Source organism: Zootoca vivipara, chromosome 6 (genome assembly GCF_963506605.1).
Source record: "Zootoca vivipara chromosome 6, rZooViv1.1, whole genome shotgun sequence".
Lineage (NCBI taxonomy): Eukaryota > Metazoa > Chordata > Lepidosauria > Squamata > Lacertidae > Zootoca > Zootoca vivipara.
In genome coordinates, this window is record NC_083281.1 from 63767649 (window position 1) to 63783803 (window position 16155).

The 16155-nt window shown below is 43.8% G+C and overlaps 1 protein-coding gene across 4 annotated transcripts; it reads right to left on the reverse strand.

The window, feature by feature from the left end:
• Window positions 1-5176: 5176 nt before the first annotated feature.
• Window positions 5177-14486, reverse strand: SDR42E1 (short chain dehydrogenase/reductase family 42E, member 1). Of its 4 annotated transcripts, none has more exons than XM_035119346.2 (3): window positions 14421-14486; window positions 10735-10835; window positions 5177-8612 (listed from the first exon to the last, which is right to left on the reverse strand). In XM_035119346.2, exons 1-3 carry the CDS (start codon window positions 14478-14480, stop codon window positions 7517-7519), a joined length of 1257 nt encoding a protein of 418 aa, XP_034975237.2. In that variant the 5' UTR covers window positions 14481-14486; the 3' UTR covers window positions 5177-7516. The 4 variants fall into 4 exon arrangements, with proteins under 4 accessions (XP_034975237.2, XP_034975242.1, XP_034975243.1 ...); XM_035119351.2 differs by having other exon boundaries at window positions 14342-14477; XM_035119352.2 differs by lacking the exon at window positions 14421-14486 and adding an exon at window positions 14149-14334.
• Window positions 14487-16155: the final 1669 nt, after the last annotated feature.

Here is a 16155-nt window from a genome sequence, read left to right on the forward strand (position 1 = left end):
TATTCAACATCTTTATCAATGACTTGGATGATGGGCTTGAGCGCATCCTGAGCAAGTTTGCAGGTGACGCCAAATTGGGAGGGGTGGCTAATACCCCAGAGGACAGGATCACACTTCAAAATGACCTTAACAGATTAGACAACTGGGCCAAAGCAAACAAGATGAACTTTAACAAGGAGAAATGTAAAGTACTACACTTGGGCCAAATAAAAATAAAAATGAAAGGCACAAATACAGGATGGGAGACACCTGGCTTGAGAGCAGTACATGTGAAAAGGATCTAGGAGTCTTGGTAGACCACAAACTTGACATGAGTCAACAGTGTGATGCAGCAGCTAAAAAAGCCAATGCAATTCTGGGCTGCATCAATAGGAGTATAGCATCTAGATCAAGGGAAGTAATAGTACCACTGTATTCTGCTCTGGTCAGACCTCACCTGGAGTACTGTGTCCAGTTTTGGGCACCACAGTTCAAGAACGATACTGACAAGCTGGAACATGTCCAGAAGAGGGCAACCAAAATGGTCAAAGGCCTGGAAACGATGCCTTATGAGGAACGGCTTAGGGAGCTGGGTATGTTTAGCCTGGAGAAGAGAAGGTTAAGGGGTGATATGATAGCCATGTTCAAATATATAAAAGGATGCCATATAGAGGAGGGAGAAAGGTTGTTTTCTGCTGCTCCAGAGAAGCAGACACGGAGCAATGGATTCAAACTACAAGAAAGAAGATTCCACCTAAACATTAGGAAGAACTTCCTGACAGTAAGAGCTGTTTGGCAGTGGAATTTGCTACCAAGGAGTGTGGTGGAGTCTCCTTCTTTGGAGGTCTTTAAGCATAGGCTTGACAGGTATATGTGAAGAATGCTTTTATGATGTTTCCTACTTGGCAGGGGGTTGGACTGGCCCTTGTGGTCTCTTCCAACTCTAAGCTGTTTTGGGCAGTCCATCTTTTACGGAAATCCCTCGCTCCTCCGAGGAATCATTTTATCCCTTGCAAATTGTACAGTGGGGGCTTTGGGCATGAAATGTACATGTGAGATGTTACTGTTCTCAGCTGCTGTTCATCAAGGGAGACGTCATGCAAAATAGCATCAGTTTCCGGAGAAATTATTGTGGCTTGCGGGGAAGAGGCTGACACGAGCCATGTGTGCAAAAGCTGGAATGTAAAAAGTATTTCTCAGTTATGTGCTACCCCAATCACCAAGCAGTGAGAGTCCGGGGGTGCCTGCGCTTTACCCAGAGTTTGGTTTCTTTGCTGTGAAGGTCAGTGGAGATTGTGGTATCTTTAGGATAGATGGCTTTATTGAAGAGATTTATAGAATTGTAGAGTTGGAAGGTACTATCTAGTCCAGTCTCTGGCAATGCAGGAATCTCAACTAAAGCATTCATGACAGATGGTCAACCAACCTCTGCTTTAAAACCTCCAGTGAAGGAAAATCCAAAATCTGAGGCAGTCCATTCCCCTATTAAACAGCTCTTATGGTCATAAAGTTGCACATCTACACATATTTACACATATATACATCCTGGGCATGGGACAATGGGGCTTGCCACATTAGTACACCCATAGATATTGCTCCTCCATTCGATTTCCAGAGAAGCCCCAAAGTCCAGTTTAGGATCAGCACAGAGCAAGCCATCTCTCTCTCCAGCTTCCAGCATTTTTGCTCACATATACACAACAACAACAATGGCCATTTCTCATCTACCTACCAGCCGGGTGAGGAGCATAGGTGAAAGGCTCACTCATTTGCGCTCTCTCTCTCTCTCTCTCTTGATGCAGATGGCAGGTAATGAGCTAATCAGCCAAGGTCATTACCCTGACCAAGGGACTAGCGTGACCTGTTCACTGTCTCCCTCTTATCCATTCTAGCCTCACTGATACAGGATCTGACAAATTGAAAGGGAGCCAGGGTTTCACCATGTATACAGAGGACGAAGAGGAAGGGGACAGGGCTGAGATTTATTCTGTTTATTTATAAAAGTATTTCTATACCACTGTGTCTGTCTATCATCTATCTATCTATCTATCTATCTATCATCTATCTATCTATTTATCTATCTATCTATCTATCTATCTATCTATCTATCTATCATCTATCTATCTATCTATCTATCACAGCAGTTTTGTTTGTGATTTGTTTAGTCCTTTAGTCGTGTCCGACTCTTCGTGACCCCATGGATCAGAGCACACAGTTTACAACAATATAAAAACATAGAAGCAAGCAACAAATTTAGAACTGTTTGATGGATGTGTAATGAGAGCCAAAGCAGATGAGAAGATGCTTTGGGCAGTAAGAAAAGCCCTGCTGGATAAGGGGCGAAGAGGGCTCAGTGGGAGAGCATGTGCTCTGCCTGCAGATTGTTCAATCCCTGCCATCTCCAGGTAGGGCTGCCATGTCTGGAGAGTCGCCACCAGTCAGTGAAGACAACTCTGAGCTGGGTAGACCTACGGTCTGACTCCAAATAAGGCAGCTTCATGGGTTCAAAAGGATGCCACCCTCGGAAACCTTTTTTTCTCTCTCTCTCTCTCTCCAAGCTGACTGCCAGAAGAAGCAGGGTGCCGGAGGGGAGCGCACTAGCTCCCAAACTTTTCTAAAAGGCACTATATTATGAATAAAGTTTGGGGCTCTTTTCTTTTTAAAAACAATTTAAAGAACAGTAAAAACAGATCTGTGAATATGGCTTTGATGCAAATCGAGCCTTTACAGGTGCAAATGACAAATTGTCTTTGTGTTTCATGCATACATTGATAAAAAAACCATGCAGCTTTGAACTTCAAGGGATTGGAAGATATAAAGCAGTAGCATACATTCAAAGTGTTCCGTATCCATTTTGAAGGAAAGAAGGGGTGCACACAGGTGTGTTGTGTGTAAATAGCTCTTAAAGCAAAAACAAACAAGATACAGCACCACCTCATAGTTTCTTTCTTTCTCTCGCTAAGGAAACTGTTCCCTTTGGTGTACAGCGTCTACTGCCAAGTGGGAAACTATGTGATCCCCCCCCCTCACCATTTGCTACTATTAGGGTGAAATGACCAAGGAGAGGAGACAAGATTTCAAGAAGAGTTTATTTTCAACTAAATGCTGTGGTGGGAAGTGTGTGTACATGTGATGGGAGTCCCTTTATACCAGCAGTGGCCCTCAAGGTGTTCTTGGGCTCCAACTCTCATCAGCTCCAGCCAACTTGGCAAGTGGCCAGGGATGGTGGGAATTGGAAGGTCCAACAACATCTAGACGCCACCCAATGCCAAGGTGGGGGGTCCTTTTTGTAGTTGGCAAAGAAATAGGGAGCATGCCACTTGTTTCCAGATCACAGATGATGAACCTGTGGGTCTCCAACTGTTGCTGTTGGGTTCCAAGTTCTATCAGCCCCAGTTGACCCAGTCAACGTTGAGGAATGATGGGAGTTGTAGTCCAACCACATCAGAGGGTCACAGGTTCTCATCCTGCTCCAAAGAAACAAACATCATTTGGAAAGTACTAAGGATGTTATATTTTGAAATGCAGTTGAGAGAGAAAGGAGGAAGTCAACAAGTTTAGATTTAAAGTTAGAATAAGATTGTTTTTGTATTTTGTATTTCTTTTTAATGTATTTTTGTATTATGTAGGTTTTTTTGTATTTTGTCCTGTGTTTGTTCTATATTTGTTTAATGTTTATAAAACCAATAAATATATTGAAAAGAAATAAACATCATTTTTCTTTCTGTCAAGAGACTTGTGTGGCAGCCTCTGAGGCTACCTAGGGGGCAGCCGTAGAAGGGAAAATGGTAGCGATTTTGCTCCACCTATGGCATATCAGGTCCTTGGCAGGTTTGGAAGGTGCCTAAACATAGGCTGAAATGCTATACTCCCTTATGTGGCCGTTAGTCTCATTGACCTAAACTGGGCTTGCATTCGAGGCAACACATGTAGGACTGAACTGTTAGCCTTGACTCCTGTGCTTGGGAACAAGTCCCATTGACTACGCACAGGCTTATGATATGTGCTGTTCATATGACTGGGCGAGTTCTTTTTATTCTCCAACTTTAGGGCGATTTGTGATTTCTGCTTCTGTTTGCTTCAGGCTATACTCTGTAAATGCATCTGACTGTGGCCTCTCAGGTGATCTGATTGAGTAGCTCTAGTGAAAACAACGGGAATACATTTTGAAGCTTGTAGGGCAGCCATCAAGGGCAGCCCCACACCGAGCGCTTACAGTTGCCTAATCTTTAGGAAACTAGAGCATGAACTGCGCAGGGGAGGTTTGGTGTTCCCCCTTTTCTTCCTTTTAAAGGTGCAGTTGTACTATTGACTAGCTATTCTCAATATCCAACACCACACAAGTGGGTTTCCCCTCTATTATGTGCCTCCCCTACCCTCCAGGTGTCCTCCGGGGAAAAATTTAAGGGTGCACAGATGGATGTAGGGGGAGGGAATCTCTCTATTGGAAATGGTGCCTGCTCTGTCAGTAGACGAACACCACTGGATTTCACCCAATATTTATTAGGTGGCTCGAAAAATAAATTCAGAGTAAATTCACGCCTTGTGCTTCTTTTTTCCCTTTGCTTTTTTATTAAAGATTTCTTGGTTTACAAAAGTATGTGCAATGTCTCGTTTTTCAAGTTACATTTTCTACAGATCAGTTTCGCTTGTTGAGACATTAGTGTTACATTAGGAAGACACTCCATGAATAAAAGAGGTTAACAAGCATGTGTGAAGCCATCTTCCCCACACAACCAGGTGGTTTTGTAAGTAGCGTCTTCATTCTGAATCCCCCACCCCACGCGACATACCATTTGGAGAGAAGAGCTGGATTGCCTTCATTTTTTGTGATGCAGCAAACTGAGTATTATTTCCACTGTTTTTAAATGATTACGCACATGCACATGAAAAATAAGTGTGTGTGTGTAAGAGGCCAAGAAACTCTGATTTCACTGGAGTTCCTGATTCTGTGCCTGATTAAACAGCTGCCTACAATTCTAGATAAATCACTTTCCTTGTTTAAGGTTTAAAAATATCAAAGCCTACTCTGTGGCTTTCAAGGTGTTTGGGGAAGCGAAGAATACACTTCAAATGCCAACATTTCAAGTTTTATCCATTTCTACTTGCAGCTGTGCACTGATTTCAACAGCACTCTCCCTCTCCCCCCCCTTTTTAAAAAAAATAACACCCCCCCCCCACAGAGAGAGATCTTTTAAGCCGTGCTTCAGATAATCTATATTTAGCACTAAATAGCACGCTAAATTTTAGAAACATTATGACATAGTGCTTTGGTTCAAATAATTGCTGCCATTATCTATGCCCGATCAGACAGAAAAAGACGACAAAGGCTAAAAGAGCACCAGCTTAAACTTGCCCGGTATCTGTGATCCGGCTAAAATGAAAGTGCTACAACAATGATTCCCAAACCATTTTGAGCTACTGCAGCCTTGGTTCCATAAACTCATCCCCGGTGCTCCCCGACCCTATAAAAACCACTACTAAAGATAATGACGCAATAAAATTCAAAACAAAAACAATGATTTGCACATTTATTTATTTATTAAAACGATTAAGTTTAATTAATTCAATAAAACTGACTAACTTAATCCAGTGATATCAGCTTTTCAAAGTCCAATAGTCAATTTTGCCTTCAACATCCACTTGTTTAGGTAACCCCATTGCCTCCAGGGGGGGGGGATACCGCCCAGTTGGGGAATCACTGTACTACAATAAGCATCTAAGGCAGCCCTCAGGTGGAGAACGGTCTTTTGCCCGACATGAGCCCTGACTGGGCATTTCGGAACACGTTGACTGTAACCATGTAAGGCAACTTAAGGCAAGAAAGTGGGGTCATATTTATGCACTGGTGTGCGGTCCGACAGTGGGGTAGGTCACGTGATTTCCCCCCCCCCCAATGTATCACATTAGAGTCACACATTGCCAAATGCCTCAATAGGACTGTTGCCAAAAACTGCACCACATGCTAATCCTATAAAAAGCCGAAGGGGATGCGTGCAACCGACCAATTTGCCTTTGCCGACCAATTTGCTTTTTTAAAAAATAAATACCCATTTACCTCCCAATCTGAAATATAATCCCCCATTAAAAACTTTGGGGGTTTAGAGAGAAACAAGCAGAGTTTTCAGCTGGCTCCAGATTCCAAAATGCAGAAGTAATTTAAGAGGCTGCAAGCCTGGGATTTAACGTTATCAATATGGAGGCTCACTCCAAATGTAAAAATGGCAGCTCCCTAGATTATAAATTTAAAGTCTGCTTGATATTTCCGCTCAGCGCTGTAACGGGCAGAAGACGGAAAACAGCAGCCTCGTAACTGCAGTTCCAACATCATTCATCTCCGTGTTCGACCGAAGTCCCTTTTGGCTTACACGGTTTAAGTTAAGGCTTTCATTTATTTATTTTTCTGTTTCCAGAAAGAACATTACAAGCAAGGGAACATGAAACAAGCATAAAAGGAGAAGTACTTACAACAAGGGCGCTAGGAAGAAACTTTGAAGCTGTGAGTTTGCTGGAAGAGCGATTAGAATACCCCCTGTGGGCATCAGCCAGCAAGCAGGTGTGTTTATAATTAAACATCAGCAACAAACCCGTAAACCTCAAGTTTTGCCAAGTGTGAGGCTCCGGCAGTTATTAGATATAACACCTTTTACAAGTACAGTACTCCAAGAGGCAAAATATTACAGACACAACAGAAAAAGGGGTTCCCAAAGGATGGATGGCGAGCTTCATTCAGGTGGTCTGCGAATTTACAACCCAAGGCTGCGAGAGGGAACAACCACCGCATTCATACTGATGTTTAATTGTAGTTTATCGTCTATTTCTGATACTGCATTTTATTTTGAGACAAGCTGCATTGTTTGGAATTCAAACTGTAATTCAATTAAATGTGACAGGTAAAATAAGAAAAAAAGAAATTAAAATATCAGTGTGTCCTGCACAGTCCATTACAATTGCTAAAAAGGCTTCTTCTTTTTCCTTTTTTTGCACCCAGGGATGGCTTAAGGTCCCTTCCAACTCTATAATTCTGTAATAGAACATAATGTAGGAACAGGGGTCAGATCATTGGGCCATCCAGCTCAGCACTGTCTGTACCAGGAGTGGGGAATCTCAGGCCCAGGGTCTGAACGTGGCCCTCCAAACCTCTCTATTCGGCCCTCAGGACTTTCCTGGGGCCATACTTCTGCGCCTGCTCTACCTCCACCACAAGTGGTTTTGCTTGGCTGGAATGCATATTTGCACGTTGATAATTCCTCTAGATTGCCTGGGTGGAGGGCAACAACCCCAAAGAATCCTGGGAACTGAAGTCTCCCTTCCACAGAACTAAAATACTCAGCACCCTTAGCAAACTACAGTTCCCATGATTCTTGCTGGGGGGGGGGGAGGGTCATGTGCTTTAAATGTATGGCGTGGATCTGCCTTAAGATGTTCCTACATCCGGGTTAGCAAAGAAGGGTTGATTCCCGACATGTTCCTATTTTACCAGTGTTAAAAGAAGTGCAAAGAAGCCTGTCTCCTCGCTAGTACCTGGTCTCTCCCATCAGACGACTCTGGGGAACCAGGAAAGGATCACCACTGCAAACAGGAGGACAAGTACCACGTCCCTAAATAAATGTTTTGCAGTGTAGCTCCTGGACTTATGGACATAGCCATGAGATTTAAACCACTCGACTGATTCTTCAATGCTGTGCGGACATGGCGCGTACCCCAGCTCCCTCTTGGCCTTTTCCAGGCTGAAATAATGAGAGACGCCAGTTTTGTAAACTTCTGTGCGAGTGAGGAAGGGCTGGAAGTTATATAAGCGCCCGACCACGGAATGCACCATCTCGGTGAGAAATGCGAAGAAGTAAACAACAGACAGAGGGAGGCGGTAAGTCGGAAAGGGGTAGCCTAAGCCTTCTATGAGAGGCCGGAAAAAATCAAAGTTGTTGATCGGCCTGCCATCGGAAATGAAGTAAGCTTGACCAGCTGACCTGTGACCCTTACTATCTCCCAGAGCTTCGGAAGCTAAGATGTGAGCTTCCACCAAGTTGTCCACATGTACAAAGTCCATTAGGACTCCGGGATCCCCATACAGGAACTGAAACCAGCCCTGTTCGAGGTAGCCAACGATCCTCGGCAGATGTCTCTGCTCTCCGGGCCCATAGATGGCGGCAGGTCTCAAGGCACAGGTCCTCAGCAACCCTCGCCCTCCCTCGAGGGAGCTTCCGTTTGCTTCCAGAACCTTCATCTCAGCTAAGGCTTTGGTCCTGGAGTAATGGTCAGGGTGGAGATGAAGAGGGAGATAAGGCAGAGACTCATCCCCGTTTTCGATCACTTGGCCCCCAAACACCACATTGTAGGTGCTCGTGTAAACCAGCCTTGAGACGCCCACTTTCCTGCAAGCTTCGATTATGTTTTCTGTCCCCTTGAGGTTGACGTCTTCTATAAGTTTTCGGTTCAGCTGTTCCCGGCCAGACATCCCATAGGAAGCAATATGGAAGACGCAGGTCACGCCTCGGAGCGCCATTTCCACTTCGGAGACCACGCAAACATCACCCTGCACAAATTTCACTCCTTGTGGCATCGGTTGGATGGGCTCGGTGATATCAAAGAGGATGACATCTACTCCCTTCTTGGAAAGGGTACCACCTAGGCTGGAATGTGACAGGCAATGAAAGTTACTAGCAAGGAAACCTGGAACACAAGAGGCTCCACCAGAAGGATGGAAGAAATCAGTAAGTATTTGACGGCAGCTGAGTTTCTCTGAAACCCTACAGATTTCATTTCACTTTCAGTTGGCACACTGCCTTTCCAGATACACAAGGCAGTTTAAAAGCCGTAGAAAAAACAACATATGAAAATTGCACATCCTATTAGAATCCAATCCAAATATTAAAATATATGACTTTGAAACAAACACCTTACATCAAATAAGGTAATATTCCATACCAGTTAGAATATATTATTGCGCAATCAAAGGAACTCTCAAAACACCAGCAAATAATAATTAAACAGAAATCTACCTAACACCCCCATTTTCACTCAAAGGGGCTTTTCACGGTTCTACTGGTAATAACTACGCACTCTGCAGATTTTAATCAGAAGACCGACCCAACCTAAGCTTCAGTTGATTGAACTGGTGGGAATCAAAATTATGAAATTACAGGTAGCACATCTGCTTTACATGCAGAAGGTCCCAGAGTTCAAACCCTGGCATCTACAGGTAGGGCTGGGAGAGGCTCCTGCCTGAAACACTGGAGAGCTGCTGCCAGTCAGTGCAGACAATACAGAGCTAGAATTTGAAGACTGAAGTGGGACCTTCTGCATGCATCTATCACTGAGCTACAGCCTTTCCCCATAGCTGTATAGTGTGTGTGTGTGTGTGTGTGTGTGTGTGTGTTGGTGAGGGGAGAAAGAAATTAGAATCATAGAATCATAGAGTTGGAAGAGACCACAAGGGCATCCAGTCCAACCCCCTGACAAGCAGGAAACAAAGCATTCCTGACAGATGGCTGTCAAGCCTCTGCTTAAAGACCTCCAAAGAAGGAGACTCCACCACACTCCTTGGTGTCAGGAAGTTCTTCCTAATGTTTAGGTTATTTCTTGTAGTTTGAATCCATTGCTCTGTGTCCGCTTCTCTGGAGCAGCAGAAAACAACCTTTCTCCCTCCTCTATATGGCATCCTTTTATATATTTGAACATGGCTATCATATCACCCCTTAACCTTCTCTTCTCCAGGCTAAACATACCCAGCTCCCTAAGCTGTTCCTCCTAAGGCATCGTTTCCAGGCCTTTGACCATTTTGGTTGCCCTCCTCTGGACACGTTCCAGCTTGTCAGTATCCTTCTTTAACTGTGGTGCCCAGAACTGGACACAGTATTCCAGGTGAGGTCTGACCAGAGTGGAATACAGTGGTACTATTACTTCCCTTGATCTAGATCAGGGGTCCCCAGACTTACCGGCGTTTGGGCCGGTTCCCACCACGCCGATCGCGCGGCGGGCCGGAGGACGGGGGAGCGCGTGCCTGTGCGGGCCGGCAGGCGGGGGAGTGCGCACCCGTGCGCATGCGCACGGGCACTTACTGGCGCGGCGGCGCGCTTCCAGGGTGGAAAAAGCGCCGAAAATCCGTTGTGCGCATGCGTATGGGCCTCCCCCGACCCAGAAGTGCACCAGAAATGACCTCTTCCGGGTCGGGAGAGGCCCATACGCATGCGCACAAAGGATTTTCGGCGCTTTTTTCCCGACCCGGAAGAGCGCTGCCGCGCTGCAAGAGCGGGCGGCGGGGGTCGTCGCGGGCCGGATTGGCAGGCCAATTGGGCCGCATCCGGCCCCCGGGCCGTAGTTTGGGGACCCCTGATCTAGATGCTATACTCCTATTGATGCAGCCCAGATTTGCATTGGCTTTTTTAACTGATACATTACACTGTTGACTCATGTCACATGTACTGCTCTCAAGCCAGGTGTCACCCATCCTGGATTTGTGCCTTTCATTTTTTTGCCCAAGTGTAGTACTTTACATTTCTCCCTGTTAAAATTCATCTTGTTTGCTTTGGCCCAGTTCTCTAATCTGTTAAGGTCATTTGAAGTGTGATCCTGTCCTCTGGGGTATTAGCCACCCCTCCCAATTTGGTGTCATCTGCAAACTTTATCAGGATGCCCTCCTGATAATAAATTATTTTATTTATGCCCTCCTGATAATAAATTATTTAAAACAAACATATTACTTCATTGCTAAATATGATTGTTCCATGTGTCCTAAAATAAAAGTATACTAACCGGAAACCAAAATAACCACCTCCTCCTGTAATAAGGACTGTTTCCTTGACGGGGTTTTCTACATCCATGCTGTGCTTTTTCCTGCTACTTCCAGTCATTCTCTATAAATAGATAAAGATAACACATCATAGCTTTTATTCTAATAATATAAAAAATAAAAAGATGCCGTGGCTCTTAATAGCTCATGAATTGCAAAACCTGCACATTACAGGATTTCGTTCTGAGCGATTGCTCCCTCCAGATTTTCCCAATGCCATTTTAGATTTGCGCATATATATATATATATATATATATATATATATATATATATATATATATTATATATATATATATATATTTGTGCCTACACACGCAACCAGTTTTCCATGTATAAGATGCCCCCGTGTATAAGACGGCCCCTATTTTTTTGAACCCAAAATTAAGAAATTAAGTTGCTTAGCTTTTTTGGGGGGTGGGGGAGGTTACTTCTGCCAATTGCTCACCCCCACCTGCTCATCACTTGCCATAGGCACTGCTGATTGCACACCTCGCTACAGCTGCCAATCGCCTGCCCAATTGCCGCAGCCGCAGCCAATCGCCAGCAGCCACCAATCACCCGCCAAATCGCCGCTGCCAATCACCTGCTTGCTGCTGCCATTAATCACACGTCCCCCCCTCTGCATTCACTATACGTGTATGAGACGACACCCAATTCTTTTTAGCAAAAAGCATCGTCGTATACACATAAAAATACGATATCTCACAACTGACTTGCCGCTTTGGTGCAAAGTGCACTTAGTCCATTTTGTAACCAGAGGCAACTAGCCAAGTGCAAACAGAATTTGAAGGGAGGTTGGCAGCACCTGTGACGCAATCATAATTTCCTCGAAAGTTCGGGAGCCGAGTGGCACTCTATAGGTTGCCAAAATGGAACCAGCCATGCAGAAGAGGTTGGAAGAAGCATTCTTAAAATATAGGGAGGAAATAAGGACTTAGCATGCTCTGTGGGCACAGGATGCTGAGCATCTACTGGGGTGAAAAACGGGGGAGGAAATGAAATGGCATGTTCTGGAAAAGGGTGTTGCTCTCTGGTGCATCGAACAGGAGCCTTGCACACTGAAAGTTTTTGTTGCATCAACAGCACAGCTATCTTTTCCCAGCAACCAGCGCTCAGGAGTATACTGCTTCATCACACAAGTTGCAGCCCCTGCACAGAGGCTAAGAGATTTGAGCGGAGTGTCAAATAGGTCATTTGAGGTTCAACTTTTACTCACTAGGTCTGCAATCCTATGCATGCTTTTTTGGCAGTAGCTCCCATTACTATCCATAAAAAAAATGCAGTCAAGTGAACATGAATAGAATTGGGTTGCGGGCAGCCTTAGACAAAACACTATTCTCTTGGCGTCAGTTTTCCCCTTCAACATCTGTAAAATGGGGACAATAGTACTTATCAGATACCCATCCATTAGATACCACATCTAATGAATAGCTAAAATTGTGTTTATTAATTAGGTGTCCCTTTATAATATTTCCAGGGCAGTAGTTCACAATAAAACAGTAACAACAATTTAATAATATAGGGTTGCCATATTTCAATAAGTGAAAATCTGGACACAAAAGTTGTGCCCGGAAATCAGCAGTCAAGAGTATTGTGCTATCTCTCCTAATGTTTTAAAAAGACATCTTGCAAAAACAGATCAGTTGCTACCCCTCAGCCTAGTGGAACTCACAAGGTTGTTGTGAAGATAAAATTAGGAGGGGAGGGAGCACTATGCTAACTTGATCTATCATTATGCAATATTGGTCAAACTGGGTCTACCACTTCTCTGCTTAGCACAGAAAGCACGTCACAGGAATAAAATCTACACTAAACTGCTACATCTCAAAGCCCTAACATTTCACCCATACCGAAGGACCTTTGTCCATCATTATCAATCCGATATTTGAAGAATCCAGGATAAGCCATGAATTGCAATAGCACTCCAGCTATAAATGGAAAACTTTAGATATAGATGAGAATTGGTGGTTTATCAGGCATATCATGAGGTCCTTGAACACCAAACGAGGTTGACGATTGGAGTCTAGGGTCATTGCTAGACTGTTGCCATCTGAGGGTGGACTATGCTCCAACACCGGCAAGTTCAGATTGTTTTCTTTCTTTCTTTACATTTATATCCCACCTGCCCTCCAAGGAACTCAATGTGTCATACAAAGTTCTCCTCCTCCCTATTTATCCTCACAACAACCCTTTAAAGAGTATCTTATATAACACTTTGAAAGAGGAGGGAAGCAGAACCTCTTCTTCTGTAGTGTGTAAGACCTCTGGGTGGGAATCATAGTGGATCAGTCCAATTAATACAATAGGATTACGCTTGACCACATCATCTGAATGGTACTGGAGATACATTTCTAAAACCACATTTTTTCTACCCATTATTAAGGGGACGGTTGCACTTGAGGTCATAACTGAGATACTCTGCACATACTCGGGGACAGTGTCAATTTGAGGGAGGATAGAGCCCTGGCATCGAGATCAGACCCTAGGGCCAAATCCAAGCTCCCTTCACCATTAAGGCTAGGGCTAGGTAGAGCCATGGCATGAAAAAAAATTATAACACCGGTTCCAAATTCAAGCTCCATAGTAATTCCCAATCGTCTCTTCCCCCCACAGGGGTACCCAAACCTTTTTGAACCACCACCCCTTGGTTCCATAAATGTGTCCCCAGTGCTCCCCATCCTATGGAAAGTATTTGTTTAGGATAGCAAAATAAAAAAATTATTTCAGTAGCACCTTAAAGACCAACTAAGTTTTTATTTTGGTATGAGCTTTCGTGTGCATACACACTTCTTCAGATACCAGTTTAGGATAGCAGTTTGCACAGCCCACTATGGAAGATGATAGATAACACAACAGAATTCAAAACAGTAACAATTAATTGCACATTCACTACCCAAGTAAAACTACTTTATTAATTCCACGAAATTGATGGACTTGATCTAGTGATGGCAGCTTTCCCTGCATCTCCCTTGCCTCTTAGCGCCCCCCACGCCCAAAGCCCCGCAAAGGGCGGATCCGCCCACTTAGGGAACTACTTCTCTACACGCTTGCTCCAGACAGGCAAGAGGGAGCACCAAAACGCCACCTTCTGCAAAGCAGCCACAGTCTAGACAAGCTTGAACTATGAACTTCCCAATGCAAGCCTACTGCCCAATTCCTAGGAGTCATACCCCCTTCTCAGTAATTTAGCTCTCATTACAATCTGTGCAATACAAGCTTGGATTTGTGGGGAGGAGCTATGCACGAAACGGACTGCGCTGAAGACTGGGGAAATTAAAAGAGCCAGTTCAGTGGGTTCCTTCCCCACCTCTAGAGCAGCAGGTTTTCCCCCACCAGGCTCCGCCCCACACAGGGTCTGCTCGCCCCCACTCCCTTACCAAACAAAGTTTCTGACTTTCTCCCTTTTACAGCGTGCGATGAGCCGTCTTTCCCGCCCCATCACCCTATATGCCGGCTCCTCCCTATAGGAAGGGCGAGTTGCGAAACCAGTGTTAAGCACCAGCAAAAATATGCACCTTCCCCTCGCATCGAGGCACGCAGAGAAAGGAAGAAAAGGACACGCTGCCCGACCTGCCTATCCCCACTCCGTGCCGACCGGGCCCTTTAAAACAAAGCAGCCGCGCCAAAGCACGACAGCAAAACTTCTCACGCTCTTATCTCTGCAGTCTGAAACCAGCCGGGACTTCGCGGGCTTCCGTAGTGCCAACATGGCGCCCTCCATAGCGGATATTTTCCGTACAGCAAGATGTCTGAATCCGAGGACCGGGCTTTCGTACAGCAAAATGGTGCTCTCTACTCGGGATAATGTACAATAAGATGATAGCTGCTTTTGTTTATGCTTATTATTATTATTATTATTACTATTATTATGCCTACTCCTGTGATTATTTGCTGTTGCTTCTGTTTTTATTGTTGTTGCTCTTTGTTTCTGATGCTATTGTAGCCCATTATTTTATTAGTTATTTCTTCTGCTACTGTTGTTACTTGCTGTAGCTTCTTTAGCTTTTATTGTCATTTTTAAACTAGCTTTTTATATATAATTTTTATTCAATTTTCTTTTTTTACAATTTAATGTACTCATTTTTACATCCTTAAGATATCAATGACTTCCCTTCTTCTCTTTCCATGGTTCATTTTACATATCATAAATCCCTGCATATTTTACAAAAAACTATACCATTCAGTATCCCGTTATTACATCCATAAAAACTTATTTACACTGTTGAATTCATCTTAATGCTGCCAGCGTTTTCAGCTGTACACAGTTATTTCCCATACATTCAATTAATATTTTCCAATGTTCTCTAAACATGTTCTTGTTCTCTTATTCTATATGTTAAGTCTGCAAGCTGTGGATATTCTGTCAACTTAAGTTGCCGTTCTTCTTTGGCTGGGACCTCGTTTGTTTTCCATTTTTCGGCTAACAAAACATGGGGCGCAGTAGTGGCATACATAAATAACGTTTTTTGACACCTGGGAATTTCAGTCTGAATTACCCCCAACAAAAAGGACTGTTTTTTGGGGGGAAGTACTTTTAAACATTTTTTTTCAATTCATTATGGACCATTTCCCAATACTCTTTTATTAAACCAATTTTGTATGTTTTAACATCTGATTATAAGTCAGCTAAAGACTGCCAAGAACTTAAGACCAACAAATTAAATAATAATAATATTCTGGTTTGTTTATTGTTATGAAAGCTGCTTTCAGGGTCCTGCAAAATAACAATAATGAAAATAACAATAATAACAAAAACAACATGCAGACCTTTGAGGCATTTTACCATCAGCCCCAGCCAGAATATCCAATGATCAGGAATGATGGGAGCTGGAGTCTACCAAAATGTGGCCACAGCGTTCCACATCTGTGAATCTAACTGATTAATCAACTAAGGTTGGAATCCTGTACACAATTAAAGGAAAGCAAGTCCTGTTGGGTTATTTGGGGGTTACTTCTGAGCAGACATAATAGAGTTGGAAGGGACTCAAGGGTCATCTAGTCCAACCCCCTGCAATGCAGGAATCACAGCTGTATTGTAGCCCACATTTCTTAGCATTTACTACGCATTTTTAACAGTACTTTTAGGGTGCTCACCAATCCTTACAGCAAGCCTATATGCTGTAAATCAGTATTATTATCAACAGGGGGTGAAGGAGCATGACTGAGTCTGAGGAAAAAAGAAGCTCGTCTACAGTGGCTGAACCAAGATTTGGTTCACTGGGCCAAAGATTTGGTTGCTTTGGCTTCTACACCAGAGTTGGTGGGCAGAAGATGTGACGGAAGGATCCTCAATATCTGGTATCTTGTCACACAGAAGAGTTGCAGGCACCAGTCTCTAATTTCCTACATTTATCCTGGTTACCGAGGAAGAATTAAATGTGTGC

What these genes read in the sequence shown, in the direction of transcription:
- SDR42E1 (XM_060276063.1), bottom strand. Translation starts at nt 12,191, where the DNA reads ATGTGGTATCTAATGGATGGGTATCTGATAAGTACTATTGTCCCCATT. An exon ending in TGCATAGGATTGCAGACCTA is followed by an intron (nt 10,836 to 11,987) that starts GTGAGTAAAAGT and finishes ATCTATTTATAG; the next exon opens with AGAATGACTGGAAGTAGCAG. An exon ending in GGTGGTTATTTTGGTTTCCG is followed by an intron (nt 8,613 to 10,734) that starts GTTAGTATACTT and finishes GTCACATTCCAG; the next exon opens with CCTAGGTGGTACCCTTTCCA.